The 22,639-nt window shown below is 37.5% G+C and overlaps 1 protein-coding gene across 1 annotated transcript in view; it reads right to left on the bottom strand.

Moving 5' to 3' along the window:
- The window catches only part of agap3 (ArfGAP with GTPase domain, ankyrin repeat and PH domain 3), a 148,192-nt gene that overhangs the window by 37,701 nt on the left and 87,852 nt on the right, over window positions 1–22,639 (bottom strand). Inside the window, exons 9-12 of the mRNA XM_032566157.1 lie at window positions 20,919–21,002; window positions 15,083–15,187; window positions 12,777–12,933; window positions 8,202–8,238 (exon numbers count right to left, since the gene is read on the bottom strand). Of these exons, the coding sequence (XP_032422048.1) occupies window positions 8,202–8,238; window positions 12,777–12,933; window positions 15,083–15,187; window positions 20,919–21,002 (383 nt within the window). The remainder of the gene's footprint in view (window positions 1–8,201; window positions 8,239–12,776; window positions 12,934–15,082; window positions 15,188–20,918; window positions 21,003–22,639) is intronic.

The raw sequence follows: 22,639 nt of genomic DNA, 5'->3' as shown, positions 1-22,639 counted from the left end.
CGCAAACATTAAACTATAAAACTGTTTTTATTTCTGTCACAGACACAAGCATGCTTTGTGGGGAAAAAAAAGCGCACATACTAACAGCCAACACACACTCGTGTTCATTTATTTGAGGACCCCACGAATCTAAGTAATTCTGCTTTGGGCATGGTGCTGATGGGAGTCGCGGGGGAGAGGAGGAAGGGGGGTGTGATGGAAGTGCCTGCGTCCAGGCAGAATTGATCGTTCGGCAGCTCCAAATGATAGTCAGGCTTGTCTGCGGAACCACGAGGGCCGTGCAGTTGGACTCCAGCAGCGCTCGTAAAGTGCGCTCTTTAAACTGCCGGGGCCCCTGGGAGCCCATGGGGAGGAGGGGAGCCGCCGCCGCGCTAATGAGAACTACCAGAGTGCAAACATGCATGGAAATGACTGTTATTCTGTTGATGTGCATTTAAGTGCTTTTTTACTGCCAACCACAAAGAGAGGGAAATAACTGGTGATGAATGGTACTCCCAAAAAGCATTCATTTTCCTCTTCGGAAGAAAGGAGACGAAAACAGACGAGGTTGGAGGGGGTGGGGGGTGGAGACAGAGAGTAAGATGGAAGGTAAAGACAGGATGGTTTCGGTTGGGGGGGTGTCAGATTTGGTGAATATATTATCTTACTATACGCAAGTACACTGACAAGGCGGCAGTAAGTGGGGATGCATCGATGGCAGAAAGTTAACCTTCACTGTTCCCCTCCTCCAAACAAGCTGCTTCTGTCAAAGAGCAGCAGCCAAAAAGGTCACAGCGATCATAGCCCTGATCACACAATCATGAAAATTAGGCTTGTTTCATCTACATAAAAAAAGGTCGAAAAAAGCTCAATTACACTGCTGCACTCTAGATCCTTTCTGTTTGTTTTCATCTTGGCATGTGTAACAGAGATTGCACAGGACTTGAATCTGCGACTTAAATTCAAGTCGCTCTCAAATTGCAAAAGCAAAGACTTCAGACCTGAATTATACCTCTGCTATAAAGACTCAACTTCGGGCTCGAGGACCGAGATTCAAGCATTGTAAGGAAATCATTAACGTTGTCTCCTCTGATTTACTGCAGTGTATGCAATAAGGTTGTCACAAAACTAAAATTTCAAACTTGATGCCGGTAAAAAGACAAACACTTCCTACTTGATACTATTGATACTACGAGACAGACAACACAGGTTTCGTTTTAATAAAGGTCAAAACATCGTTATCACAAACAGTATGACAATTAGTAAGGTCCTAATTTGTAAAAGATATCAATAAATAACAAGCAGGTCAGCAGTAATCTAAATATAATATAACAGTAGATGATGCATTATGTACCATGTACTTAATTAAACAAGTTGTCTGAAACCAGGTACCCCAATATTGTACACCGGGATATGGTTCATATAATTGTATGAATCAACTTCCTCCTCCTCTGTCTGCTCTTTGGTTCCACTCTACATCCATAAAACCTCCATTTCAACTTTTTTGGGGATTTGCTTCAGATAGTAAAAATAATGAGAAAAAAAAAGGGAAAACACCTTGTTGCCATGGTTTCACATCATAGCAACTGTCCAAAAATAAAAAAGAGCAAAAATTCCTCTGGCTCCACAGCATCCAAACATCTGAGGGAATAATTGTCCAAAAACGTAATGCTTCAACTAAAAAGATGATAAACAAAAGTCTATAAAAAGAGCAAATTGGAACTAACCAAGCTGGAATACCGATATTAATTTGATTTTAATTGAGCTACTCCAGTATGCCACAAACATTACTGATGCAATTATAGAATCATGCTGCAATGTAAACCTTTGTGGAAATTAAAAAGGCTGTTTTTTATTAATTTTGATGCAAATGTGTATCTTAAAAATGTGTTTGTTTTACTTTAGTTCAACATCAAAATTTAGGTTTTTACAACCCCAGAATACAAATTAATGATTGCTAACATTTCACAAAAAGCAATGGTTGATGTTTCTTAACGGCAGCTTCCAAGTTTGTGAGTTTTTATTGAATGCCACCATCGAGAAAGCATTTAGAACAAGGAAGACACCACAACTCTGACAGAGAGGAACACATTCTGTTAAAATGTGTGCTTGATTTGTTTGGGATGTTCGTGGACCTTGAAATGCTATCTGTTTACGGTAGCTGTGGAACATAATAAGGACCACACAGATAACTCAAACAGATCAGTGTTACATGAATGTGTGTGGTATCAAAACTAGAAAAACTGAATTTGCTTCCAAGATCTCACTTTTAACATAAATGAACTTCTGGTTTACTAAAATAAAAGATTATTTCTATGACTTTTTTCTCTTAACATAAATGTACGCTTCCATTTATAATATTTAAAAAAGAAAATCATTTTTTTAAATTTTTTAGAAGTTGAATTAAAAGCTTAAAGATGTGCAGTGTAGATGTTTTAAATAAGGCATATGGAAAAAGGTTTTAATCAATATCCTTCAGTCATTTTGAGCTTTAGGCAGACTAAATGTCATGTATCTAATGTGAAAATACTATTCATATAGAGACTTGACCTAAGTCTTGGAATAACTCACTAGTGAACATCTATACTTTGCGGGACATTTATCAAATTTCAAGGTAGTATGGGGTGCTTACGGGCTCCACTGCTTGTACTAGGTGTTGATGGCTTCATTCCATTGGTCAGCACTGGACACGGAGAAGGAGCGTTGGTGCATGCCGTCTTTACTGCCGCCAAACGCCGACCCACCCGCTTGTAGAGAAATGCTGCTGTTGGAGTGAGTTGCACCTGTAGAGAAAGTGACACAGGCAAGAAGATTAGTCAGATTTTGTTCATACTGCTCCAACTTTGTTTTGGTAGTACAGTAAAACTTAGCCAAGGAAATGTTTCACCTCACATGAACAAAGAACGGAACAAATTTTCTTCTTAATACTTTGCCTACTCATAACCAATTAAAATCTTATATGTATGCATTTTCTATGTTATTTCTAATTTATTTCAGTTTTGTACAGAAAAAATATGTGGGAGAACAGTTATTGTTGCGGTGCAAAGAAACAGCAGTATCTACTCTGTGTATTTCTCAATAATTGTCTTGTGTCATCAAAAACCAGTCAAAAAAATTGGCTTGGTGTGTTTCTGATATTCTGATACCCTTGAGATTTTATGGTAAAGATGAGTGTTTAAATATATGTGTGATATGTTAAAAATGGACACATTTTCTTTACTTTTTTTTTTGAGGTGAAACAGAACTGTAAATAAGAAACAGCGCCTTCTACAGTCACAGTGGCCCGTGCCTTTCATGAAAATTTGAATATCTCTTAGACAGTGATTTTACTTACATTTAATTGCTTTTAATAAAAAAAGAAAACTCAAATTTCTCCTCATTCAATTTATTTCAGTTTTTATTTGAATAGTGCCTTTTCACAACAAATGTCATCTCCCGGTATTTTACAAAAATCGTCTCATCTTGACCACTCACAAGGAAAAAACCCCCACTAATGTTCCTATGTCATATTTTGAATTTTAACACAAAAATCCAATAACATTGTTTGTTGTTTTTCATTACGAGTTTCCAAGGAGAACACCCAATCACCAAAACATACATAGAGTGGTCCTGTTGGTTTTGGTTCTGGTTTGAGGAAAACTATTTAGCCAAAGTAATTGAAACATCCAAACAGCTTGTAATGAAGTGATATTATGCAGTTGTTAACTGCCTTTTGTAGTTTAAGCTGCACCTTACCAGCACAGTCACCTTATTTCTACACATATTTCCATCAACGGACCGCCCCCTCCCCTTGCACAGGCACAAACACATGGAACTCTTTTCCCTCCGCCTCTGCCTCTAATTAGCCCTTAATTAACAAGATACACTCTGAACGCTAATTATCTCGCTTCATCCCTCTGACTGCCACATCGATCTCCACTGGCGTCAGCAGGCGTTCTCTCCCTAACTTCCAATCAGGCGAGCCATGGACGCCTGGCTCTCTTTACTAATTCATGGGCAAGGCTGCGCGGTGTGGGGTCCTTTCCCTCTTATGTGAACAGTTGCTGCCGTACACCCCAACTACACCGAGAAATTCATTGACGTGCATCAAGGCAGAGAGTGCATTCGGATCGATGGTGGCATTTTGGCATTTCGTAACATTACGCATTTATTTGATAACTAAAATAATAGTTCCTTAAATATTTTTCTTTATCCTCAAAAGTCATGACTGTAGTTCATGCATGCTTGCATCAAAGCAGCACTGCAAAAACAAATCAATCTTGTGAAGCTGATCGAAAATAAAAAAAGGTTACAATTTCTGCTATTTTATTACGGGAAACAACACATTTCCCAAATTTTCTTCACGTTGCTTTATCTTACAGGTAACACAAATCAAGCCCCTTTTATCTACTAATTACAAGACAATATCAGTTTTTGATTGAGGTGATGATAACAGAAAATATACTCTGTGGCTCGTGTGTAAAGTAAACTAAGCGGCACGGGTGCTTGTTAGGGTAATATGTCCTACTCATTATCTAGAGTAATAAGTGTATCAAATTCACATAATCATGTCTAATTAGTATCAGTAATTATCTTGTTGGGCCCAGGAATATTAATCTTCAGGTCCCAGAGGGGAGGGAGCAGAATCGCAGCAAGAACGGGAGACAGAGCGAGGGAATCATGCTGAGGAGCACCGAGTAAATTAGCATGCTGAAATCAGAGCAGAGGAAGAGGAAAGGGGGTGAGAGGGGGACTTAGTAAGGAAGAATAAAAAGGAAATCTAAAACTTTGTTTTTTAAGAACTATGAATGAATAACAAATAAAACGAGTCTTCTTTTGTCTGCTTGTATCCTTTTTTTTGGAGAAAAAAAACATAATAGAGATTTTTAAACCTCTGTAACACAATTTTCTTTCCAGATTTGCTAAATAAATATATGACGTTTCGGCTATAAACTAAATAATTTGCCCACTATTAAAATTTGACATGTTTTAATTAAACAAAAAGAAAGTAAAGTTAGATTCTTTTTAAAAACCATTAGATAACTACAGAGCAACTTTGACTGATACTTAAAATTCAACAATCATGTCTAATTGTCAAATTGGATGCTAATGATTAATGAATTATACATGGCTGTATCCATTAGTCCCCAGAGACCACTCCTGCATAAAGGGGAGGATAATGTAATTACAGCACAGAAATAATCAGCTTGGGGCATTAAAGGAGAACTACATGCACACACAGATCCATCCAGGTCTGAGTGAAGTACACTTTACACCAACAACAATGACCATGATCAAACTGAAGTCCAAGGGAATTACTTCATACCAGCACGGTCAAGTCAGTTGTCGTTACAGTTATCCCCGTGATAAATGTAAATGCATAACTACATAAAGCTTTTAGTCAGATTAATTTCACAAATGAACTAAGTTAATTGGTAGCTGTGCCTTGTCAAAGATTATGTTATCCCAGTCATTGATGGTTCAAATTTGGTAATGCTAACACTTATTAATAATAACAGTAGTAATTCTTCATGTGGACTTCATTCTGTTTTTTTTTAATACACTGCCATTGATTCTGATAAAACATAAGGCAAAATGCAAAAGTTGTCTGTCTAAAATGAAGAATACATTTGATGTATTCTTCTAAAATACCGCTTACTGCAAATGCACTTTTGGGACAGAAGATGACTTACTAACCTATTAGTTATAGAACCTAAAATGCAAGTTAATGTTCTGCTCTGTTAATATATCTGAATACAAAAAATAAACAAAGAATAAAAAATTCTGGCAGGACTTTTATATATAAATCATACTAACCTTATGATTTTAACAACAGGAAAATAAAATCATAGCATAAAACTACATGGCAGTTTCGGACAGAAATAATGAGAATTACAACTTTACAGTTTATATAATTTGCTTTTACAGTCATTTAGGGTTTCCTGGAAATAAATTGGTATATTACTAATTAATTAATCATAACAATGATTGCAGAGAAATAGTTTTACTACAAATCTGATTATTTTGTTTTGAAATTAGTCAACGTTAATTTTACTTTTTAAAATTCCAAACACTTTTAAGATTTAAGTTGATAATACTGCAACAAACTTCTTTTATACGAATGATACATACTTTTAAGTCATTTTCTGCAAACACTAATGAACTCTTCAAAGTACAAAATCCCACTGTGGACTGTATTGTCATGCATATAAAGAGATAACAAAAGCCATATAATGTCTACTGCAGGCTATCCAGGGCTGGGGTGTTAAGTAGAGGCGATGGATTAGCGGGGAGCAGCTCTGCCTTGCTTCTCATTTCTCTTTAGGCCGGGCCGTCAGTGGGCTGATGAGCCATGACGAGGCCTGACCCCTCCGTGGAGTTGTTGCCATTATGTACAAGAAGTGAGATAATGAAGCATTCATGCTAATGTGGGCTGGGCAACACATCATCTGCAGCGGTGTAATCCACCGCCATCATCACGACCAGTGCCCGCATTCCCGCCCCCCTCCATTTCCCATTCTGCTGCAGCAGCTAGTCCCACCACAAGCCACTTAAAACATTTGTGTTCACAGTTGTGCATCCAACACTAAAAACATGGCCCAAAAAACAACTTTAACCCTTCTTTGTGTTGATAGTACTTATAGTAAGAAAACATATCTTAATGTTTTCTTACTACAAGTAAGAACAACTGCTTTGTTCACACCTAGTAGTGCTTCTTACTGGTTTAATAAAATTTCCTTAGCTATTATTACCAGCATAATGCATAGTTAGAGACTTTAATTGCTTAGCAGTTGCCACTCAAACAAATTAGTTTTCAGACTTGCAACTAGAAAATTATCAACTTGGGTATGATATGGATCCCACTCTGATTATGAACGGAAAACAAAGTAGCTCTTTTGTTAACAGAGTTGGCCAATAAACATTTTTCATTACATCAGGTTGCAACTTGATTAAATAACGACATTGCTCAAAATTATTAATGTTCAAAGGCTTATTAATGGGATAATAAGCCTAAAAGCTTATTACCTCATTACTTAAAAGTAGGGATGCTCCGATCAGGTTTTTTGCTGCCGATTCCGATACCGATCACCAATGAGACCAATCTCTGCCAATCACCAATCTTTGCAGATCACCTCAATTAACTGTTAATTTTTTTGCTTTAGGTAGAAATGATACTAAGTGATCATTTAGTTGTAAATGATCCTTTCCATCGTCTGAACTTGCACTAATGGCACTGAATTGAACTGAATCAAATTTAGTTGAATTGAAACATACTGAATCAAATTGAATTGTAGTGAAGTGTGCTGAAACAAATCGCGTCGAATTAATTTTTGATCATTTTATTGTATCAGTGCCAGATAATTTAATAGGCAGGTACCTGAGCCTACTGATTACAGACATGTAACAACACAGGTTCTGAAAACAACAAAAAGAAATTCACCGTTTCTCCCCAGATATTGCTCAAAATTGTTAATGTGAATTTAATATAGCATATCATTCTGTCCTGGAGCTAGGTGTATCATCGCAATTCTAGCCAAAATTCCTACACTAGAAAAAAAAAAAAAATAGGTTTATTAGAACAATAGGGAAAATACAACATAAAACCATAAATTAAACTGATGACAGCATGTATTAATAAACTGACACTTCAACTAATTAACAGTAAAATAATTAATTTTATCTAAAAATAGTACCACCTCCAAGAGGCCAGATTTTGGCAAAAATATGCAGTTGTAATCTGCTCAGCAGCATTCTGTTTAAGCACTTTATGAAGTGGATATAGACGGTGAATCAGAGTCAGGAGACGTTAAAACACAGGAGGTGAGCATCTCTCTTTCTCTCACAGGACTGATTAGAACTGACTGGGCCCATTAATACTTTGATACAGCTATATCCGTCGCCGGTGACACGACAGCACGCGTGTTAACAGCGAGGATCATATTTAAGACGGTTCCGCTCAGCACCCAGCAGAGGAATTAAACCTGGCCGCTCCAGCAAACTTGCGGGCGCATGCGTTCTCACATTTACTCGGTGTCTTCTCAACCTTTCCTCTTCATCTTCCCATCTCCACCATCCACTCCGCCCCTCCTGCTCTCTGTCGCTATCCCTCTTCTCCCAGTGATTATAAAGGTCTTTAGATCTAAGGAATGAATGAATTACCAAAGGCAAAGACAAGGCTTGTGATTTAGACGCTGTGAATGAAAAATTACCCCTTTGTTCCCTTCATCAATTGCATGTCTAATGAAATCAAAATCCCAATCGCATAATCAGAAGAGGGTCCTCCACCCAGAGACAGACCTGATGTGATTTGTAACCTTTCTTTTCCTAAGTGGAGATTAAGGCAAATCTCCCTCACATTGTTTCCTGCTGCAGAAATTGATAGTCTTTCCAAGGAAATTAACATAGTTGGGTTGAAAAAAAAAAGAACATAAAAAGTGAGAAGACAAATCCTAGTTGATACTGTTTCTCCTTGCCTGTCCTGTTTTCCATGACTCTCCTCAATCTACAGCTCAAGGTTAGCAGGTTGTGGGACTAAACAACCTTTGGTTAAAGTCCTGAGCTCTGTAAACTCCTTAATCTTCTGCTTTTGATTGATTAACCCAATAAGGGAAGACAGCATTTGGTCATGTTTAACTGTAACCTGTCTGGTAAGATCTTGCCCAGTGACCTGTCTTTGGCTCTGCATCAAACCTCAGCAGGTTAGCTTTAGCCTGACTGATGGAAACACTGCCTATTTCACAGCTGATGAGGGAGCTCGCCTCCCTCTGGGGCTCCCTTCGCTAATTAGTATTAATTACTCTTAATTCTAGCCCTTCACCCAATCTCTGCTTTCACTTCTATATGCCTGCCAGAATCCTTGGAGACACTGGTGTTTCATCTCTCTGGAAGCAAAGTCCAGGGTGACATGTAACCAGGTCAGTGTCACATTAACTCACAAAGATGCTTTTTTGTTATTTCGTTCCTTAAATATGAGCATAGCATTTAATATGCTTTAATTCCCTTCTCGGTAATCAAGAGAATTAATAGATATGTCATATGTGGTCATTAAGTCATCACTGAGAATAGTAGTATTATAACTAATTTGCATCAATGTAACCTACACAATGCAGATAATTAACCTGTTGGGAGCAATTTCTATGATTTATCACAGAATAAAGTAAGTTCAGTAATAAAAGACTAATTGGATTACCATTAGTGATTGAACATGTGATTTCTTTGAGGCAGTGACTGAAAGAGATCATAGGTCCACCATAATACACCATGCTGTTTCAATTTTATAAGAACAACTGAACACTACTGCCACATGTAATTTAAAGTTGCAGTGTGTTGTAATGGAGACACCTATCAGCAGAAGGAGTATGATTATTTAGGGAAAGGTTCTAGGTAAAAAAGTTGGTGCTTTATCAATTTCATATCAATTAGAAAGCACAGGACAGACCCTTTCACACGTATCCAACATGTTAAATGGCTAAATACGTAGACCACAGAAACGCTTACAAAGAACAGTAGTGAACAGTACTAAACAGATTAATAATGGTAATCATATAACATCCAGAAGTCAGTTTTTAAATAGGGTTTAAAGATAAGAAAAATTACCAGTCAAATAACCACTCATACTCACTGACATCTGGAAACAGATTCAGTATAGTCACCAATAGCCACTTAACGTGAGAGGGGTAGTGGGACAGCTTCAATATTTCTCACAATGAAAAATGGTAAATGGGCTGCACTCTGTAGCACACATTCACTCATCCACCCTCCTAAATGTGGATAAATTCATACACCAATGTGGAAGTCAGCAGAAAAAGACGGAAATATAATTTGAGTCTTGTTTTATTCTCAATATCTTCTAATCCAAACCAAAAATAGAATGAAGTACAATCGTTGGTGTCTTCTAACCTCACCTTCTCCCTTTCACAATAAAAGTATGGTCGGTAGGAAACTCGAGGTTTATGGCAAGGAGCTGGATTCAAACTCACAACCTCCTGACTGCAAGACAGCTATTCCTCCAGCTTAGCAGCCACTTTACCAGCATTTCTAATTCACTTTATTCCTAGCCCCCATGAGGCTTTGCATGATTTATGGACGCGACTTCAGCAACCGGAAGCGCCATTTGTTTACATGTGAGCAACTCGCTAACCGACTTTCGCCAGAGGTTTTAGGCTATAAAATACGTGGGAACACCAGCTATCACAGCTTAAATGCGGCGGTATTGTTTTACCGCAACCTACAGCTTTTGCGGGGAGTGATGGCGACTTGAAGAAATGGCCGCAAATAACCCGCACTAGCATATGTAGCTACTTCACTGAATCAGTTGTTTAGGATGCAGATGCGGGTTTTCTTCCATTGGCTTTTTGTCCACACAATGGAAACGAGCACACATAAAGCATTTTGGGTTCTCTCTTCACGTTTAGAATTTTTAGCCAAATTGTTTTTGTTTCTTTATCTGTCGGCAGGCGATGAAAACTACCGCTTATCACAAACTCTGCCTTTTTGTTTTGAAGTACAACCGTTGGCGTCAAACACACCTGTTGCTGCCACAAATTAAACTTGGTCTGATTATTAGAGTACAGCTACGAACAGCAGAACAGTTACCCGAGCTCCAAAAGGGCATCTTACGACACTTTTTAAATTCAAACGAAAATAAAACTCACATCACACCAAGCTAATATGTAGTTCTGCTGTTACACTGTTGGCGCTAAACGGCAGCTTAAAACTCTGACCAGCTTCACTCTTTTCTCTTCTTTATTACTGTCAGTTCTTCAGAGAAACGAGCTGCTAGCAGCGCTCTTAATTCACGGCCATTCCGTTACAAAACTTAACGTGATTAAACTCATAATTGCGGTCCTCTGTACTGAACAGCTCTCTGATAGCAGGTGTCGGTAAACAAGTTTTACTAAATATTGTACAATAACCGAAAAGAGAAATGTAACTTCTATCATGAATATAGATTAGCAAAAAACCGGACAAATTTCAGTGAAATACCAGAAGAGCACGGGTGAGGGGGGTGCGCGTGGTACTCCGATGTTGTTTTGTTACTCATTCTGCTGCAAGTTGGCTCAATTTTGACACGCAAGACGTAACCGGTAAAATCCGGTTTAAGATTTTCAAAATAAAACATCCGGAAGTAGTTCATTATTTCTTGCGCGGCCCGGTACCAATTGGTCCGCGGCCCGGTGGTTGGGGACCACTGCTATAAAGTACCTATTTTTCATGTAGCTTAACCAATTCTAATTATTTTTTTCTTCAAAATCGCTGAATTTTCGCATCTTTCCATTCAAATGCTCGGAAGCGCAGCTGGTGAAGTCAGCAGAGAGTTGAGCCTCACCTGGGATTGCGCAACCTCTCGCTAACTGCACTGGCTGCCACTCTATGGGAGCATGTTCCTCCTATCTGTACGTCGCCAATAAAATGGCTAAAAAACATTTAATATATGAACTGATTTTCCATAATTTAGCTTATGGATATAGTGTACAGTGTTTATTGTCACCAACTGTGTGTGTAACGTGTTTCGTGTGCTGAGGAGCGATCATATACGTCAGAGAACAGATTCGAGGTGAGGCAGGCAGTTCTCTTGCCTCATGGCAGGGGGCGCTCATGATCCCAGACATTGTGACTCCACAACTGCAGAGTAAGAGACAGTAACAGCGAGCTAGCCATGGAGCTAGCCATATAGTCAAGTGCAGCGATATATTTATAGTTTTCTCCTCTTACCATAGCAATCACTTATTAATAATCGCAAAATAAGCATCAAGCCTAAAACCATACTACTGCAACAGACTGAATGTTCTGCTCTTTGTGTGGGAAATATTTGAAGGTTGTTTTTTTTTTTTGTGGCGTTGTTGTCAGTTGCTATGGCAACTGAGCCTGCGCGTAGCTGCACTGATACAGAGAGCGAGAAAGAAGTGGTTTTGAGTTGTACTTTAACGGTTTCTCCATTTGTTGTGGAGCACAGTACAAAATTAATAATATCTACATGTCCAAGTTTGATTGAGTTTACGGAATTATTCTACCACAGCAGAGCGGCTATGCATGACATGTAAAAGAATAGTCTTTTTGCCCTCCAGCGTTGTCCGCATGCGCGAAATTTCCCTATGTAAACAAGAACATGCAGGGGGTCTATATTTGTAAATATGATTATGATTAAGCCAGTGCTTCACCAGCTATGAACTTCACTGCATGTCACTGATTTTCGTCTTGTCCCCAAATTCTGGAAGGAACTGAGTTCAAATTTGCCATGTCACACTTTTTGTGAGACCTTAAAATCTGTTGTCAAAACATTGGTTTTAAACATGCTGTTATCAGTTGCAGCCACATTTACTTTAAAACAGAGTAACATACCAAGCCACGATTTTCACAGACTGTTGAGCACTGCTTTTTTTTTTTTATCATTGACTTGCACCTAAAGTTGATGATGACCTGGCTAAGATGTGAGTTGGATAAAGACGCCTGTTTTGTGTTTCAATACTGCAGGTAAGGCGAAGACCATTAATAATGCCTGCCGCATTGTGTCTTGAATGTATTATCTATGAAACATTTGTAGAAACCATTATCTATTTTATTTAATTATTTATCAACAGAAAATATTTCTCCTGATGTCACATAAATAATTTTGTTAAATTTTAAATTAAATTATAAATGTTTAAATTATAATTTGTATGGGTTTTAGGCAGTTTTTACCAGTTAACTAATTCCAGTTGGCAGATATCCTAGACATAGTGCCTCTGATATCAACTGCTAAATAAACAAAGTTGTATAAAATAGTCTGTCATTTAGATTTCTAATTCAGCAGGGACTCTGACCTGTGTTTCCAATACCAAGTTGCAGGGCGCTGCGATCCTTCGTTAGTCCGTTGGTTTTAGGACTTGCGCTTGGCGCCACAGTGGCCACTGCTCTGGGCGGTCGCTTCCCTGGTACCTTCACTGTTGTCCTCAGCAAATCAATCTCCTTTCCATGCACATTCTGCATGTAGTCCTACGGACATTAAAAAAAACAAAAAAACAACAGGAATAAGATGACATTCTTCGATGAGACACCTGACTAACTACACACAGTGGGCCACTGAGAAGAATCCAAGAATTACGGAAGAAAAACAACTTAAAAGACTATTCACTTTCCATCTCCATTACTCACAACCCACCTTAGACCCTCCACTAAGGTTGTGTGATGGTGGAAAAATGATTGTAAAGCCATTATACATCACCTGTGCCCACGCTGTTCCTCTAAATAGCAAGATGTTGGGCTTAATGAATGCAGACTGTCTCGGTCTTTTTTTTTTTTCAATTTGCCCATTTGATTTGTTTTAAAGTGACTACTTCCCAAATGTGGGAAGCCAAGGTGAAAATCATCAGGCTCAGCAGAAAAAAAAACCCAGATAGAGGCGAGCTCGGCCTTTGCCGTCCCCCCAACGGCTCCTCTGCTTTATTACCGTGTCATAAAGCACTCATTTCTTTCCCAAGCCTCCTCGCTAATTACCCAGTGAGCGCTCTCATTTCATTTTATTGCTGGAATTAACAGCCAGATCGAAGCGTGCAAAGCTATTAAGATGTGTGATTAAGCCACATTCAATTAGTTTCTACAAACAATTTAATTGATGTAGCAGATAGAATTAACAGAAGGTGATTGTGTAGATGGCTTGGCTGACTGCGAAATTAAAGGTTCCCCTCTTCCACTCTCTGGCTGCCTCCCTCCTTTTTTCCTTTTCCCACTCCTTCTCTGCTCCGCTGCTCAGAATGAGTTGGAGCCGTTACCCTGTTAATGTAACTGTCTGCCTTATTTCACCTTCTCCTGTAAGTCAACAGATTCATAGATTCATAGATTGCCCCGGTGACCTGTAATAGCTGTAATGATCAAGAGATAGCCTGTTCAGTCAATTACATACATCAGCATAGCCCGGCACTGCTCCGCTTTAACTGCCTGTAAATTAAACCACTAACATACTGTCAGAGGAACAAGGCCACACACACGGTTCACGTCTAACTGCTGGACTGGTTTTGGAAGTTTGGGCTGTCTCATTAGACACAAAATGCTGCCTGTATTTTTCATTTGATGGGGCCAAATGATCTAAACACTTCAATCGCAGGACTGGAGGAATCACAGGTTGATGGGAGGGGAATTTGGAGGGGGGCATCTCTAAACGCAGCACAGGTCTCCTAAGCTGTCTGCTGCCAGCCAGCCAAGTGTTTAAGAGGTATTAGCGGCCCAGCGGGATTCTGACAAAGATGGATGTAGGAGTCTGGTCAGGCTCCGCTGCCATGCAGTGAGAACCATTATAAATAAAAGCCAGCGTGGAGTCCGGGCGAGGCATGTCTCCATTAGCCAGTAACATGGATGGGCAGCGCAGGAAAAGCTAAGATGACTGTAAAACACGCCCTGTTTTTATGCTAACTTTAGAGTCAAAAGGTTATCAAACGTACCTACTTTATACAGTGTCTTGCCTAAACTGTTCTGGCCCTTTGAACTTCTCCACATTGTCCCACTACAACACACACATCTTGTATTAGTATTTTTGTGATCAACAAGAAGTCATGCAAAGTTGTAAAACTGAGAAAAATTTTATTGTTTTATAAACATCATGACAGAAAATCTCAAAACTTTAGCATGCATCTGTATTCCCTCTGAACAAATATTCAACAGAACCACTTTTTGCTGCAACGACTGCTGGAAGTCTTGGAATGTAACTCTAGCAACTTTATGCAAAGGTATCTGCAGGCAGTTTTTTTTTTTTGCATTTGATTTTATTTTGGGAGTATTGTAGGAAAGAGAGTTGAAAACACCGACAAGTCAGACTTACAGAAAATATCAAAGTAAAGGGTCATTTTCAGTCCACTTCACAACTATGTATCTATCTAAGTTATGTTACTCTGTCACATGAAATTCCAATAAAACACATTGAAATTTGCAGATGTATGACAAAATGTGAAAAGTTTTAAGGGAGCTGAATACTATTGTAAGCCACTTTGAATTTTGCATATGGCTGTAATCCATATACTATAGTAATATAGTGTACTATATTAAAGTTGATAAAGTCACTTGAGGATAACATACAGCAGAGTAATACAACCATAATATACAAAGGAAACAGAAATGCAGAAGGGAAGGAGGGGAGGAGTTTGTAACTCACATGTAAACTGGGGTGGTAAGTGAGGACGCCATTATCGCACAGTGTGACATATTTCTTTTTCCACTCCTTGTTGAGGGATTTGCCACTTCGCTTCAGAAGGATTCCCTGTAAGAGAGAGCGCACCACGGTGAGCATATGCTCTTCCAAAAGCAGCATGGTTGATGATATCAGCCATTATGGATGTTAAATACCATAAAGCTGTTTTATTATTGTGGTTACAGATTTGCTATGGTGCTTATCTGAAGAATTATCTTTGTTGGTAAAGGGAAAAAAGTGAAATGGCAACTTAATAGGCTAATTGGAAGCAATTGTACATCAAAACATACAAAATTATAGAAAATAGTCACCTTTTTGTTCCTGTTCTGATACCGTCTGACTGGTGATAGGTACACATATTTTGACCTTGCAAAGTTTTATTGGCTCAAAGATTAGATCAAAAAGAGACAATTCAATTTGCCAAGCCTCCTCCTCTCATTCATACACATAATAAGTTGAACTCTTGAAGACCCCCAAATCCTGGGATTAAAGAGTGTGATCTTTCCTCTTCAAAGGCCACTCACCCCTTATTCTTTTCTACTTTATCTTTCGGGGGCATTTTAGGGCCTTGGATGGTTTCCTTATCTGCAGAGTAAATCCACCGGTAAACAATGCAGTTCCTCTGCAGGAGGTGACCAAACGCTGCTGAGTGCAAGGGCCGGGAGGCTCTCCGGGGTTAAATACTGAGGAGGGGCCCGCTTAATTAGAGGATTAAGCGGGGCCGTGTTTGTGCTTTTACAGCCCTCATCCATGTGAGTGTGTGTGTGAGAGGTAAGGAGGGGGAGGAAGGATGTAGTGTTTTTGCAAGTCAGTTCCATTCTGTGGCCTTTAATCCTGATTAACACATCAGGAAGAGGTGACCTTCGATGACCTGGGCACCAGGCTGTTTGCCGACAATCATCCTAATCCGAACCCTGACTCATCTGAGAGGGGGAGGCTAGTTCTGATGACTGTCATGAGTGCTGGGACCAAAGTGCGAAAACCTTGGGTCCAATCAGTGTTTCTGTTAATTTTCAATCAATATTTCTATTTTCCAACCAGAATACTGCTGAAAAGCTACAAAGCAAACAAATTTGTGAATACTGTTCTGGAGCGAATAGACTTTGAAGCCTTTGTAAAATAATAATATTTTAATGGGGAAAAAGAAAAGTAAACATCCAGTCACCAGAGGATTTATGGATGGGGATCAGGAGGGTTGTTCCATCTTTCAGAGGGGATAAAAAAATATTATAAAAACACTATTTTATGTATATAGGCCATGTCACTAATTTGGAAGCAGAAACAGCTGGATACATATTTCTACAATTTTATTTTTATTTTTCAATAAAAGCTTCTCGCAAACCCTAAACCCTTCGAATGAACTAATAATAATTAAAAAAAACACACACAATTGCATAATTCTCCTTGTGTAATTAAAAGTGATGATTTTACGGGGTTTTTTTATGTTTAAAAAAAATTCAGATATAATTTTCAAAGATATGCTAAGCAAACCTTGATGGAAACATGAGTAATAAAGCAGTACTTGAAATCCAAATGTAAAATATTCAAATAAAACAATACAGACACATTTCTATCAGTTATGATAAAACATTTGCAGCAATAGTATTATATTGTGGCATATTAATATGGGTAATTAGTGAACATACGAGCACAGTTAAAGTCACACAAATGTACTGTCCTTGTTAAGAAAAACGGATCAATTTACAATTCAAAAAGCTCCAAATGAAGAAAAAAACACTACTGCAATTATGTCAAATATAATGCATAATTCTTCAGTGTCCGTGGCTCTCTGTTTCATAAAAAACGATACTTTAGGGATTTTTTTAGGAAGAAATATTGTGTCCTTTGATCAATAAGTTGCTGACTGCTGAAGCTCTTCTCCATTCAATCAATAAAAGAACAGTAAACACTTTTTAAATGGCTCTCTAATCATACAGGGTAAATGATCCAGTCAAATGGCCTCCAGCAACTTCATAATGCATGTTTTACAAGCAAATATGTTGCTCATCTTGTGGCCTTACTGAGGCATACACAAATCTATACATCCAATCAGACCAAAGCTTGATATTATTTGTCAAAGCTGTGATGTGGATCGATAGAGGCGAGAGAATTGTGTGAATATCAGCTTTTCTGTTTTTCTATAAGAAATACAGGTGTAGTTAAACAAATGAAGCTATCATTCAAAAGTATTTCAGTTTTTCAGTTCAACGACTGAAAATCGCATAGATTAATGTCACAGTGAAATGTTTCACGTGTAACAATTGCTTACTTGAAAAATCTACATTTTGAAGCTCAGAAAATTGGATTACAAAAGAATACAGAAATGCTATACTATCATCAATTTATAAATTAGAAAATTATTGGAAATATTGCCGACTAAATTGCTGACCTGTCCAAATTAATTGAAAATTGAGTGGAAGGAAAAATGCAAAAGCAACTGAGGTAACAGCAGCTTTGACGGGCTTAAAATCAAAGCCCTTTGAGGAGTTTCTGCTGGACTTGAGAAAATGTCAGCATCTTAAATGACCTGGAGCAGACAACGCAGATGAGATGAAGGCTGCTGTTAAAGCAACCAGGGCTTTCACTACACCGCAGCCAAGTCGCAGGCTGATTGTCAAACTGGACTGATTTAAGCACTGGCCCAACATTTCTTTCTTAAATATGTTGTTCTTTATTGGTCTTATGTAATATTCTAATTGTATTTTCTAAATAACTGCTTTAAGTATACCACTTTGTGTGATAATCTGTTCTAGGTTGCATATTTTAATTGAATAACTGAAAGAAATTCTTAATTACTGAGATGCACTTAAGATAAAATTAATCTATGACTTGGTGGTTATTGGCAATAGATAAAACTAATGTCCAGAGGCCTTTTGGGGGAAAATGCATTAGTTCAATTTTAAATAGCTTTATGTGCGTCTAGAGTATTTCTCCTTCAAATTTATACAAATGCAAAACACGAGTGTGTACACAAGTGTGTAGGACATTTCCAAAACAACATCACATGTGCTGCCTGTGTCCACACAGTTGTCAGCTCAACACGTAAGAGACAGCCTGATTCTCTCCTTTAGTTGAATGAGCAGGAGAAAAGCTTCATCCTGCCAACGTGGCTAACTGATAGGTTGGCTCTTTGTGACACACCAGGAGAGAAGGGGGTGAAATAAGTGTGTGTTGGGCAGGGAAGGGGGGTACAGAGGGGGTCCTGTGAGCAAGAATGCCACTGATAGAGGCTCCTCAGCAGTGACTACATTGTTATCTATGCTCACTTTTTATAGACTGGGAGGAGGAGCAGAGGGGTGTGCTGTAATTTGGTCTGATGGGGTGAGGGGCCACTGGCAATTAAGCTCACGTTGATGCTTTGATCTTCCTGATTGTGCATTCGACCGGTCTGGTGATCAGAATGGAGCCAAACTGTTCCCATCACCAAAAAGCAGAAACAAAAAAAGAAACACTTTCTAGATAAAGAAGTTGAGTGTGAGGTTGTCATGCCAAAACTTGCCATATCAAGGAAACTAGTTGTGGAATATGTGTTAAATATAATTGACAACATTTATAGTAGATCATACAAAGAAGAGTAATCAATTCAACTTGAAAACTAAATTCAAATGTAAATTCAACTGATCTATCAAAAGGTGAGTTTTACCAATACCAGATGGAAATGTAATGCTTCAAAGGTGTTCACCAGTAAAAGATTCCATCTTTTCTCCTTTGTGATATAATTTTCTCATTTTTAAGCCTGAACAAGTGTAAAAATGATTTAAATCACCACTTTAATATAAAATAAGTGTAACACTTTCTCTGCATTTTTAAGATGTTTTATCCATGATGAGCACAATTTACCATCACCACCACAGATTTGACATCGAAGAGATTTGGTATCTGTAATAAATACAAAAGGATGTTTCTGATTGAGTGCGGCGGCTTTCAAAACCTCAACCTGCTATTATTTCTCCTGGAAAGAAGCCTTGGCAATTTTCTTCCAAAGGGAATGAGGAGGTCTGGCTCAAAAGGAGAAGGACATTATCCTCTATCATCTGCAGGTAAAGAGGATAATACAGGGCTACTGACCCGCTTTGAAAGGCCCTCATATAATCACGAGTGATTACTAATCAAAGTGTCCTTTACTTCTGCTCAGGTTACTGTTGTATACCTTCACAAATGATTTGGACCCTGTTCACTACTTCAAAATTGCAACATGTATGCCCATTAAAAAATATAATAAGGGAATTGATAAGACAAACAAACTAATGAAATGAAATTATTAAAATTGAAGAAAACAAAAAATCCAGTTATGTTAAAGTTTTAAAAAGTAAAAAGTGGTGTTTTTGTAGAAAATATTTATATTTGCCACTTCACTTTGCTTCATTTGCATGTCATGTTGCATGGCTTAATCGGCAAATTTTTAGAGCAAGTATAGAAATAACACAAATATTGTGTTTGTGTACTCTTTATTATTTAATTAAATTCATATTCAATTACGAATGTAAAGCCTGACTATGTGTCAATTTTTATCTATATTGTAATATTACATTAGAAGTGACCAAAACAATGATATTCATTTGAATTATTATCTTTTGTTATTATTGCAATTTGTTAAATTGAAGTTGCAATAACTGAAATCAAAGTTCAGTCACAAGATTTAGAGAATCAAAAATGCAGTTAAAAATGAAAAGAATTTATGCCACATTTATTGCTTTCATGGCTATAACAATGATAATTTAGTAACAGTAGTTCTGAACAGAAACAAAATTGCTTACAGTTGTTAAATATAAAAAAGTCTCAACCTGAAGTTGCATGTTTATGAAAGTCACAACAATCCAACAGGAAATGAATATAAATAAGTTAAGTGGGGTTTTTCAGCTAATAAATCCGATAAGCATCTTTTTACGCTAAACTGCATAATTTATACAAATAGAAGAGCCTGTATCACTTTTTGTTATTCTGTGTCGCCATCTAGTGGCTCAATAAACACTTCAGAATCATTACAAAAGCTTTTCCACTGTATCATATATAAATATACATGATAACAGAAATAAAGACAAAGAAAGTTTTTAAACTATAAAGAGGGCAAAATTATTAAAATTCAATTAAGAAACCTGAATTTAGCCAAATGTTATATTGTATACATTTCTGTTGGATTTCTAGATAATAGATTAATATTTATTTTGCCTATTTTTAAAAATTTTGATTATTTTTAGTGTTTTTAATGTTGGCTTGTTTTAACTTAAAATGTGCTCAACAATCAAAGATTGATTTATAGGTTGACTGAGTGTGTGACACAAAGAAATATATATAAAAAAAACAAAATATTTACAGATTTTTGTGGCTGAAAGTTAAATTGATAAATAGTGGTTTTGAACACAAAGCAAACTTTTGTCATTAACTTTGGCTAAAAACAAGTTTTCTAATTTGCTCTAAAAATTAGAGCAATTTTTTGCTCTATGTGCAAAAATTTGCTCTTATGTGAGAAATGTGAGAAATATGCGAGTTGTACTTAAGTCATAAATATTTATAATAAATGAAGTCATTGTGGTATCAGGAAAGTAATTTTGCAACATGTCAAAAAAATTTAACTAATGGGACTAATCTAGCAGCAGAAACTTGTGCTGTAAACAGAAGTACGTCACAATATTTTTGGTTTTGTGTGGCCATCTAGTGGTGACAGCCTGACATCATGTCTGGTTGTTATATTACAATCATCACATCACTTAAAATAAACAGCTTCTGTTGAGACAATCAAGGATTCATACTTACCTAGGGAATTATGGGAAATGAAGTCAAAAACCAGTAAACTGCTCACCTGTTTGATAGGTATGGCCCTTCCACTGCCTATGCTGTCTGTTTTACTGTCAACGTTCTTTGCTTGCTCACTGCCTTTCCGTGACTGCAAGAGAACAAGAGAGTCAGTCAGTAAGTGAAGCGACACACTGAATAAAAGGCAGACTGGGAGCCGTGGGGAAGTGGATGAAGTGTTTCTTGTATGTTGGGAGTGCGTGTGGGTGACACAGATAGGCTGTGGGTCAGAGGGCGGGAAGGGTGAGGTGAGGGAGCATGTTTCTTTTGTTTGTATTTTTTTTTTTTTTTGCATTTCTGCAGCTTTTGTGGGGAAACTCAGCATTGCAAAAATAAAAAGTCTCAAAAAGAAGCTCCAAAAGAACACACAAGCAGACCAGCAGAACATACAGCAGGAACATCAACGTGCAAGATAAAAAAGAAAAAAAATATATAATAATAAGAGACCAAAACAAGACCACACTTGACACATCTCAACACAGAGGAGACAACCAAACATTGAGTCATGACTCAGCCCTGAAACCCTTCGCGGATCCTTTCCTTTGATTCACACCATGAGTGGGTCCTTAGTGGACCTGCCGACCCACTGTCGTGCTACCCAGAGAAGATTCATTCATAAGGGCTTTCACAATGAATATGTTTTTATATACCAAGGAGAGAAGGGAAAAATGTTATTATAAAGTAAGGCTTTGGTGCAAAAAGTTCCTCCAACCTGTAAAATCTATTAGGACAGAAGTAATTTTGCATATTCAAACAACTGAGTTCAGAGTTCATCAGTATAAAAAGAGTATGGTAGATCCTGTTGAAGGGAAAAGGGTGATTAGAAAAAGGTTATCACATGAGAAAATCAACAACCTCATAATTCCCCTCCCATCCCAACACAAATAAAGAGATGAGGTACACATAAGGACAAACAGAATGAGTGTGTATGGTCTCACTCAAAACATGAGAGATGTCCAGTCACCAATGGAGAAGAGGTAGAATTTGAGTTCAAGTAAACCAACTCTGAGGTTCCGATTTTTTTTTTCCAACATTTTATTTTTTTTGTTCATGATGACTTGTTTTTAGCTTCTATACAGACACCATACAAAGCAAGTCACAAATTCACTTCAAAATATTCAACAGATTGAGCCAAACATTGCAGTTCCCACAAAATATAGGATGGACAATAAAAGGCATTGTTTCATATATTCCTTATATGTATGTACCTTTTTATAGAGTAGCATTGTAAATAAAATACAATACAAGATATACAGCAGTCTATATTTTTCGTCAAATCCCTTCTTTATGGTAGAAAAGTGATTATGCGAGAGTTCATAATCTCTGTACCAAACCAAAACCGAGATAAGGAAAAAAAACAGGTACTTAAAGATGAAAAAAAATAGATCTTCGAATAAATAAAGGGAAAAACAACATGATGTTTAACTACATTCATACAAGTCGGTGCAACCCAGTTTCATTTGTTAGCAACTCTCAGTATAATTTCTCTGTAATATACCTCCCAACCCTGACAATCTGTGCTAACCTTTATGAAGGCCTTCATAAAATGTTCACCCAAGCTTCTCTAATCTAAAAAAAAACACATCTCTGCATGATACATTTACACCACATTTTTCCATTGATTTCAATACTTGAATATGCCCTGGAAAAAACATGAACAAATGAAATAGAAACAGAACAAACAAAAGAAGAACAAAAGAGAAAGAAAAGAATTTAAAAAACAACAAC

Source organism: Xiphophorus hellerii, chromosome 6, assembly GCF_003331165.1.
Source record: "Xiphophorus hellerii strain 12219 chromosome 6, Xiphophorus_hellerii-4.1, whole genome shotgun sequence".
In the NCBI taxonomy this organism is placed as follows: domain Eukaryota; kingdom Metazoa; phylum Chordata; class Actinopteri; order Cyprinodontiformes; family Poeciliidae; genus Xiphophorus; species Xiphophorus hellerii.
Note: the sequence above shows the minus strand (reverse complement) of the source record. Positions and strands in the feature narration are given on the sequence as shown.